Source organism: Eptesicus fuscus, chromosome 16 (assembly GCF_027574615.1).
Source record: "Eptesicus fuscus isolate TK198812 chromosome 16, DD_ASM_mEF_20220401, whole genome shotgun sequence".
In the NCBI taxonomy this organism is placed as follows: domain Eukaryota; kingdom Metazoa; phylum Chordata; class Mammalia; order Chiroptera; family Vespertilionidae; genus Eptesicus; species Eptesicus fuscus.
In genome coordinates, this window is record NC_072488.1 from 25,042,494 (window position 1) to 25,053,072 (window position 10,579).

At 37.3% G+C, this 10,579-nt stretch overlaps 1 protein-coding gene across 3 annotated transcripts in view; it reads left to right on the plus strand.

The window, feature by feature from the left end:
* Positions 1–8,026, plus strand: part of SOCS5 (suppressor of cytokine signaling 5) — a 48,334-nt gene extending 40,308 nt beyond the window's left edge. For all 3 annotated transcript variants that reach the window (XM_008162165.3, XM_028139977.2, XM_008162166.3), the window contains one exon: positions 3,887–8,026. In XM_008162165.3, coding sequence (XP_008160387.2) covers positions 3,899–5,509 — 1,611 coding nt within the window. In that variant the 5' untranslated portion in view covers positions 3,887–3,898 and the 3' untranslated portion in view covers positions 5,510–8,026. The remainder of the gene's footprint in view (positions 1–3,886) is intronic.
* Positions 8,027–10,579: the final 2,553 nt, after the last annotated feature.

Below are 10,579 nucleotides of genomic sequence, written 5' to 3' on the forward strand. Positions count from 1 at the left end.
TGTTGTTGTTTATTAATCCTTTTAAAAATGTAAAAAACAGCCCTGACCGGTTTTGCTCCATGGATAGAGCGTCGGACTGCTGACTGAAGGGTCCCAGGTTCGATTCCAGTCAAGGGCATATACCTTGATTGCAGGTACATCCCCAGTAGGGGGTGTGCAGGAGGCAGCTGATCGGTATTTCTCTCTCATCGATGTTTGTAACTCTCTATCCCTCTCCCTTCCTCTCTGTAAAAAAATCAATGAAATATATTTTTTAAAAATGGAAAAACCATTCTTAGCCAGGGTCCATACAGAAATAGGCCACAGGCCATATTTTGTCCTCAGGCTATATAGTTTGCTGACCCCCTGCTTTAAATCAGTACTGTCCAAAAGAAATATAATTTGAACCATATATGTAATTTTAAATTTTTTAGTAACCACATTGAAAAAGTAAAAAGCAGATGAAATTAATTTTAATGATATATTTAACCAATTATATCCATGCTGTTATTTCAGTAGGTGACACTAACCAAATGTCAGGGACTCAATAACCACATGTATTAGATAGCACAACTGTATACCAGAGCTACTCAAAGTATGGGCTGTGAATTGATGCCAGAAAGATGATAAGTTAGGTATAGAAATTAAAAGCAAGCATTTAAAATATTTTATAGCAATTTGACAGTTATTTTTATGTCTGTTCAATCTAATAATGCACTTGCATTTCATGTCTTTATTACATTTCCTATTTCCAGTAATTTGTTCTTCTTATATCTTATAGTACAAAAGAGTCAGTGCTCTAGACAGTATCCTAGGATTCTATAGGCCTGTGGAATACATGACAAAAGTAAAAACATGAGAAATAGTGATGAGATTGTGGCACATAGTTTATTTAGTATTGTTCACACCCTACTTCAGAGCATTGTCCTCTTTTTTTTTAATCCTCACCTGAAGATATTTTTCCCATTGATTTTTAGAGGGAACGGAAGGGAAGGGGAGAGGGAGGGGAAAAAAACCACATCGATGTGAGAGAGAGACATCGATTTGTTGCCTCCTGCATATGCCCACTAAAACTAAAGGAATAAAAAAAGCATAAGGAATAAATTCACAAGCAGAAAACAAATGAGAGAAGACAAAAATAGGACTAATTGATCAAGTTTTTGGTAAAAGCAAGTCACTAGAAATTAACAGAACTGAGAACGGCAATCTAAGCGCCTGCAAAATGAGTATGTTAGAAAGGAGCAAACCAATTTACACTGCTGGCTCAGAAATTAGAGGAACCAGCTCCTTCAGAGAGTAAGGATGAAGTATACAGCTGAAAGCATGTATGGTTGAAAGTGTATACATCAGGCTCCCATGCGTCGTCCTTCATCCTCAGCAGCCAGGAGATCACCATTCCTTTACCTTAGATGAAACTAGAGGTTAGATCTGGGAGAAATTTAATCAAGAGGTTTGGGTATAGCTGGAGCTGGGACAGCTTTTATAAATAAGGACACCTTTGAAAAAACAGGGACTTAAGGTTGAGGTTATTCTCTTGCCCTGTTCTCAGAACATGGCAGTCAGGTATATATGGGGGTTGGCAAAAGTAGGCTTACAGTTATGAGCACTCAAAACAGTTTGTTCTTGTATTATTATGTGTTAAGTAATTATTATATTTATTATTATTATTATTATTATTATTATTAACCTACTTTTGCCCACCCCTGTATGCTCTAGAGAAGAGATTGGAGCATTTGTCTCTGGGATGAGCCAGCCAGCAAACAGACTTATAGATACTGACTTTTGGGGATAAAAAAACAACTCATTGACTCATTACCTTGTAGTAAAACCAATCATTTGGCAAACAACTTTCTCAAGTAGACAGAGCTTCTGATTAGCATGTTAGTGCTGATGGATAGTCAGGGCTCATCAGACAGGGACTTAAGAAGAAAACAGTACTGAGAAGAAACAGATAAAAATATTTAAAATGTTAAAACATTCAAAATTTTTTGTATCCTTAGTGAAATGAGATATTACAGCCAAGAAATTAAAATAGGATGCTATTAAAGAGAACATTTAGAGAGCCCTAGCCGAGTTTGCTCAGTGGATAGCGCATCAGCCGGTGGACTAACGGTGCCAGGTTCGATTCCCATCAACGGCACATGCTGGGTTGCTATCCCCAGTAGGGGGCGTGCAGAAGGCAACCAATCGATGATTCTCTCTCATCATTGATGTTTCTATCTCTCTCCCTCTCCCTTCCTCTCTGAAATTAATAATAATTATTTATATATATATATATATACACACATATATATATGTATATATACACACACACATATATATGTATATATATGTATATGTGTGTATGTGTGTGTGTGTGTGTGTGTGTGTATATATATATATATATATATATATATATATATATAAAAGAAGAACAGAGAGCAAGAAAATTGTTTTGGAAATTAAAACTGTGATAGAAAAACTGAACTAGAAATGTTGGAAAGTGACACCAAAGAAATCTACCAGACAGTAGAAAAGGAAAGGAAATACAATATTAAAAGGAAAACATGATAATCAAAAGATGAATCTAAGAGTTCTAGTATCTAATAAAAAGGACTTTCCGGAGAGAGGGAGGGGGCAGTGGGGAGGACATGGAAAGGCCCCAGCTCAATGAATGTAAAAAAAAAAATGGGGGGGGGGCACTCGAAGGATAAAGAACAGCTATAGTTTTTCATGAAACAAAAACAGGCCGCATAAGAAGATTAGGGTCAAAACCGGTTTGGCTCAGTGGATAGAGCGTCGGCCTGCGGACTCAAGGGTCCCAGGTTCGATTCCAGTCAAGGGCATGTACCTTGGTTGCGGGCACATCCCCAGCAGGGGGTGTGCAAGAGGCAGCTGATCAATGTTTCTAACTCTCTATCCCTCTCTCTTCCTCTCTGTAAAAAATCAATAAAATATATATTTTTTTAAAAGAAGATTGGGAATTAATATGATGTTGGACTTTTTGACAGCCACCACTAGAACAGTGAAGTATTGCCCTCAAAATTCTGAGGGCAAATTATTTTCCACCTAGAATTTTATCAGTTCAGGTTTTTCCATTTCTTCCAATGTTGACTTTTAGGTTACTGAATAAGACAGTATGCCTGTTAATATTGTAGTCTTAAAATAATTTATTTGTAAAATGCCATAAACTGCTTTTCAATTTTTATAAAGGGGCAAGAATAAAGATGCCAAATCGCATTTTTTTTTGTTTTTATTTTGTTAATTACTAAAGTATAAATTTTTTTTTATTTCTTCTAAGCTCTAACGGGATTGAGAATTGGGAAGCTTAAAGATACCTTTTCACTTAAACCTAAATATTATATTCTCTTTCCTTCCTCTTATTTTTCTTTCTACTCAAACTGCTTCTTCAAAATCATGGATAAAATATGATATATTGTAGGGTGGAGAGGGAAGATATGGAATTTTTATAAGTGATTAACCTGTAAGCTTTAGATTGCTAGGTTAGTGGAGTAGTAGTATTGAATCAGTTATGTTTCAACAATACAGAATATGTTTTCCCTTTTCATACATGAGGCAAGTACCTAAATTATTCAAAGTAAGAAGACAATCAATGTCATAATGAAATTAGATTGATAAATGGGAAAAGAAACCAGAGTTTAATTGAAAGTGTTTCTTTCCTTTCCCCTGAGTCCTCAATATGTTATCTGAAAGGAAATGGGAAGTGAGGACTAGCTTGAATGCAGTGCCACAAAGGCCTGGTGACCTTAACAGCTACCTAGTGGGATGTCTGTCCTATCACTGTAGTAATGGAAGGCAGACTCTTGACCATTATTGCTGAAATTTTCAAAGAGAGGGGGAGTGGGTTCTGCCTTTCCTGTTTTCACACACCTATTAACTTATTTTTCTTTCCCTGTTTTGTCTTTAGGTCTTATAATCAATGGATAAAGTGGGGAAAATGTGGAATAACTTCAAATACAGGTGTCAGAATCTCTTCAGTCATGAGGGAGGAAGCCGTAATGAAAATGTGGACATGAACTCCAACAGATGTTTGTCTGTCAGAGAGAAAAGCATCAGTATAGGAGACTCAGCTCCTCAGCAACAAAGCAGTCCCTTAAGAGAAAATGTTGCCTTACAACTGGGATTAAGCCCTTCAAAGAATTCTTCAAGGAGAAACCCAAACTGTGCCACTGAAATTCCTCAGATTGTTGAAATAAGCATTGAAAAGGATAACGATCCGTGTGTCACCACAGGATCAAGACTTGGAAGAAGAGATTCCTACTCTCGACATGCTCCGTGGGGTGGGAAGAAGAAACATTCCTGTTCTACAAAGACTCAAAGTTCACTGGATACTGATAAAAAGTTTGGTAGAACTCGAAGTGGACTTCAGAGGAGAGAGAGGCGATACGGCGTAAGCTCCGTACATGACATGGACAGTGTTTCCAGCAGAACTGTAGGAAGTCGCTCTCTGAGACAGAGGTTACAGGATACTGTGGGCTTGTGTTTTCCCATGAGAACTTATAACAAGCAGTCAAAGCCTCTCTTTTCTAATAAAAGAAAAATACACCTTTCTGAATTAATGCTTGAGAAATGTCCTTTTCCAGCTGGCTCAGATTTAGCCCAAAAATGGCATTTGATTAAACAGCATACAGCCCCTGTGAGCCCACATTCAACATTTTTTGATACATTTGATCCATCCTTGGTTTCTACAGAAGATGAAGAAGATAGGCTTAGAGAGAGAAGACGGCTTAGTATTGAAGAAGGGGTTGATCCCCCTCCCAATGCACAAATACATACATTTGAAGCCACTGCACAGGTTAATCCCTTATATAAACTGGGACCAAAGTTAGCTCCTGGGATGACTGAAATAAGTGGGGACAGTTCTGCAATTCCACAAGCTAATTGTGACTCAGAAGAGGACACAACCACGCTGTGTTTGCAGTCACGTAGGCAGAAGCAACGTCAGGTATCTGGAGACAGCCATGCCCACGTTAGCAGACAGGGAGCGTGGAAAGTCCATACACAGATTGATTATATACACTGCCTCGTGCCTGATTTGCTTCAGATTACAGGCAATCCCTGTTACTGGGGAGTGATGGACCGTTATGAAGCAGAAGCCCTTCTTGAAGGGAAACCTGAAGGCACATTCTTGCTCAGGGACTCTGCACAAGAGGACTACCTCTTCTCTGTGAGCTTCCGTCGCTACAACAGATCCCTGCATGCCCGAATTGAACAGTGGAATCACAACTTTAGTTTTGATGCCCACGACCCATGTGTATTTCACTCCTCCACTGTAACAGGACTTTTGGAACATTATAAAGATCCCAGTTCTTGCATGTTTTTTGAACCTTTGCTTACTATCTCACTAAATAGGACTTTCCCTTTTAGCTTGCAGTATATCTGCCGTGCAGTAATCTGCAGATGCACTACGTACGATGGAATTGATGGGCTCCCTTTACCATCAATGTTGCAGGATTTTCTAAAAGAGTATCATTATAAACAAAAAGTTAGAGTTCGCTGGTTAGAGCGAGAACCAGTCAAGGCAAAGTAAATTCTCCTGTCCTAGATCTACTTTTATGTGCATCAGACAGTACTCCTATAGCAAGCACACATATCAGTGTTAGGTTTTTTTCAGTACCGTATGTAAGCTTAGTGTTAGTATCTGTCAGAGGTGTTAGTATCTGTCAGATGCGATCTGCTGTTACTCAGAAAAACGTGGTGGCTATTGAGACAACAGAAAATAGAACTGAAGTGTTCAGTAAGGCTACAAAAATAGTTTGCCGATTTAGCTGTTTGGTTTTTAATGGCTGAAGTTATTGAGTGAGTCAATTCTGAGGCATTTGCTATTAAGAATTCTATTTCTTACTAAAGAACAAATTGTTAATATTGGATGAGTATTTCAAAAGTGTGACTAATGTTTGAAATTATTATTTTTTCTAAGAATTTTTCTATTACCTTCCAAAAGTAGTGATGTCTGTAGTTACTACAAATTAAGCTTTGGAAGTCCAAAAAATAAAGACTGCCTTCCTTTTAGAAAAAATTAAAAAATAAATGCAATTTTTTGGCCACAAGGGCATAGTGCAGTTCACTTAAGTGTTGATATAGTTTATAGTTTTTTTCTCTTCTGCAAAAGGTACTGTTAAGTAAACCAGTTTTTCTTAAAATTTCAGACTTATGAAGTTGGTAGGAGAATTTTATTTAAAAGCCTTAGGTGTTAATTTTTTAATGAATGCTTTAACTTAAAACATATTAGGAATAGCTGCTGCAATTTAGTCCTGTGTGTGATGTTTAAAGTTGACATATGTAGTCTAATTGTTGATTTATTAATGTTGGATCTTTTCCTATGCCCATGACAAGTTTATGAACCATGAAGAAAATGAGACTAGAAGATGTCCAAACAAGTCAGAAATAATAACTACAGTGATTGTTGATGTTGAGGTTATTGTTAAACTGTAATAATTTGGATGGCAGTATTTATCTCTTTGTTGTAAATGCTCATAGCTGAATTACTTAAAGTACGATTTATAGAATTTCAATGGAATTGAATTTCATTTTTAATGGAAAATCTGAAATCTAAGTTGCAGATTTAAAAGGTACTGTACAACCATTGTATCTGTAAATAACTTTACTTAGCACCTTTTTGTCACTTAGAATAGTATGCAATACTACTTGAGTGAGCTATTTTGGAAGTAATAGCAAGTTCTAGTGTTTGCTTCTTAGCATTGAACTGAATTTCCAGTTCTGTCCTAGACGTTTTGCACTAAAGTAGCAGAATCCATTCTTGTGTCTTTTTGTTCATGTGCTCTGTACCACTGGTGAGTGCTCCTTAGTTCCCTTACCTGCTGCTACAGAAAGTTATTTTACATCCTGATGGCTATTGCCAAGGCTACAAAAAAGAAAAGCTATATTTGTATGCAACACTAACCCTTTGACTGCTAATGTATGTTTCTCTGCTTGCTGTGCCTTGTTATGGCTGCTTTTTTGTGCTAATAAAGTATGTTTGGTGTTCTTCTTGTATATCCACTGTTTTATACATTTGCAACAATTTCTCTTGTAAATGGAATGGATTGGGTTTTTAAATAAGCTTTACCTGACAACCTACTATAGTCAATGCAGAATTACTGTACAGTCTAATATTGACTTATTCTGACTAAACTAACTCTAAATGTAATGCTATACATCTTTCCAATCATCACATATACTGTGGAACACTATAGTTACTGCAAATTACTGTGCAGTTCAGATTGTAACAGAAAATGAACAGAGAAATATTGACTAAACCTGTTGATTTCTCTGCTTTTAAGTGAAAAATAGAAACTGTCAATGACATGTCACAGTAAGTATTTCTAGCCTCCCACTACACCAGAAACAGGTTAAAGGAAGTCTTGTGAACTAATACATCAGCGCCATTTATTGGTTAGGGGACCATTTTAATTAACAAATGCCTGAAATGTAGAACTTTAACCAAAGATTTGTCCATTTTAAAGCAAAATGGGAATTGAAGGAACTTATAATTCCTGTTATTTCTAATAGAAGTCCCTGAAGAACATATACCAAAGTGTTTGAGAACTTCATCCAAACCTACTTTACAGCATTATGTGCAATTAAGTTGTTATGACATAATTATATTGCATAATTGTTGGGTTCATTTTCTCGAGCTTATCATGTACCTGGAAAATAAACCTCTTGGAAATGAAATGTTCTTACTGCTTTTTGGAGACGGACTATATGTGCAAGCAAGATCTTGTTTTAAAGAGGTAACTTGAAACTCCAAGAAAGCACTTGATGTTTTATATGCTTGTAGCAAATCAATGTTCTAATTGTAGTTTTATAGAAAGTATTAATGCATTTATGTATTTCAGAACTTTATATGTTAAATGAAATTGTTTTAAATGTGTAAATATTTGAGTTTCTGTAAGCATGTATACACTGTGCTAAAAGTCACTTATGTTTCATTTTGTGTGTAATATTAATATGCAACTTTTGGTTTAAAAATTTTTTCTTGAAATATTAGTGGCTTACATTTTAAAAAAGAAAAATCACCAGCATGAAATTGCACTGAAGTCTATATTCACTGTGTCTTTTTCTGAGTCCCATTGTAGTCTGTCAACTAAATTTGTGTTTTCATGGTCTTTCTGAAGTGTATTTTAATACAAACCAGGAAATTCTTTAGAGAAATTTAGACACATCTTCACAGTGAAGTAATTAACCCAAGGACAGATTGATCTGATTCATAAATATTCTCATTCTTTCACTCACTCATTCACTTGTTCATTCTCTCTGTATATGCATATATGTACACAGACATACATACATTTGTGGTGTTAATATTACTTTAGACAATATTGCCATCTGATTTTAAGTCATTTAGAGGCTTTATTCCATATATATGTGTATATATACGTGTGTGTGTGTGTGTATATATAAAAACCAAGTGACCGGAACGACTGGTGGCTTTGACACACACTGCGGCCCCATTTGGCCCCTCCCCCCAGCTGGGCCGGCCCCAATCAGCCCCAATCAGGGCAAGCCGGCCGGACCCCACCCATTCACAAATTCGTGCACCAGGCCTCTAGTATATATATATATATATATATCTGTGTGTGTGTGTGTGTGTGTGTGTGTGTGTGTGTGTATACCTTGTATCATTCAAATTTGATTATGTGCACCTACAGTTTAGTCTTGCTACTCTTAGTCTTTTTTGTAACACAATCACCATACAAAGATAATGCTTTTATTAGTATTTTCTTTTTTGGCTAAACACAGTAAAAAAAAATAAAAAAAAAGAGCTTGGTTTAAATATAGTTATTAACAGTCATAATTAAATTGATATTTCTTAGACAAAAATTTAGCCCAAGTAATTATACCCCACAACTGATCCATTTTCTTAAGGTCTATTAGAAGGTTTATGTAAGATAATGGCTTGAATATAAAAATTGATACTTCTGAGCTTCATTTTGACAAAATTCAAAGCTTATGAACCTTTTTATTTGACGTTTTGACCTGGTTACTATTCATTTTTTTAAATATATTTTTAATTGATTTCAGAGAGGAAGGAAGAGGGGGAGAGAGATTGAAACATCAGTGATGAGTCCTGCACACCTCCTACTGGGGACCTCCCCAGCAACCCAGACATGTGCCCTTGACCAGAATCGAACCTAGGGCCTTTCAGTCCCCAGGCCGACACTCTATCCACTGAGCCAAACCAGATAGGGTGAACTGTTCATTTTTATCCCAAGCTTCCTTTGCTCCTTGGCACTAAACAGTCATTTGATAAGTTTTATTGAGATTAGTCTTAAATCACTTACTTTGATAGCTATAAAATTGCTTTTAGGTGAAGGAAAAGAGGCTATGAGCGAGTCAGGACTCTCCATCTCTGGGAGTGTGAAATTACACCAGTTCGTTCACTTGTTCTGCACACCAATACATACAGTTTTACTCTATGAAATTAGATAAATATGCACACACAGGGCTGACTTAAAGGTGAGAAGAGTTCCCAAAGAGGACAAGACTGCGTGGTTGTATGCACAAAAACTACAGTACCAATGATGTTAAGTTTTGTTTCATATTTTTTTTGCAACAGCTGATACAGAACAGACTTTCTAAATAGTATGGTCTACAGAGGCTTGGAGTGGGGTTTTTGTGGGAAGTAGTTGGTGCTTGCTTGCCATTGCAAAGTATGGTTCAGTTGGAACAACTGTTTTGGTGCCCAGGAAGCTTGAACATTTAGACTCTTGAGCCATTCATTCAACAAATATTCATTGAAGACCCATGTGCCAGTCACCATTTTAGGTGCTGGGTCTACAGTGGGCTATCAGACAAAGTTATAGGGTCACTGGGGAGTGGTGAGAGAAGAATGACCAAAGAAAAGAGCATTTTGATGAAATAAAAAATCTCAAGTTAAGAATGAGCTTATATACTGAGAAAGAAATGCTACCAAGTCTGGAGTCCAGTGAGGGGGTAGCAGGGGGCTGCGGGGAGAGTGTAGGTGCTAAGGTTGTATAGATTGTTAAGGGACTGACCAATGAGGACTATGAATCCATAGTAAGAAATTTTTATTTTATTCTGAATATGTTGGTAAGCCATTGGAGGATTTTAAGTAGGGGAGTGACATGGTCTGCTTTTTATTCCTTTGGTACATGGAGCTATAGTGGGGCAAAATAAGGGAGACCGCTTTTGTTTTCTATACACATCTTTATTTTAACATTTAAAAGTACCACACACTCATTCTGACAGCCTCACCAGGCTTCAGTACCCAATAAGTTACACACACACACTCAGGTACTTGGAAAGTTATTGCACATTTTTTGAACTGATCGAGTGAAGGCACAGGGGCCACTATGCCCACAACCAGCTCAGTTCACCTTCCATAAGGATACCCTGCTGGAAACGGGCTGTGGGGCAGCTGCATTTGAACCTTGCTCCAGATTATGAAACCAGTGAAGGTAGCACGATTCTCGTGGCTACTTTTACTTCAGTGTGTCATGTTTCGCCCCGCGCTCCAGCGCAGTAAACAATGATTACTGGGCGCACCACTGCAAAAAAGTCACTCTCACTTTCCGACCCGATGGCCGAGAGTCCAGCTTCTCCCCGTAGGTGCCTGGGTCCCCCGAGTGTCCCC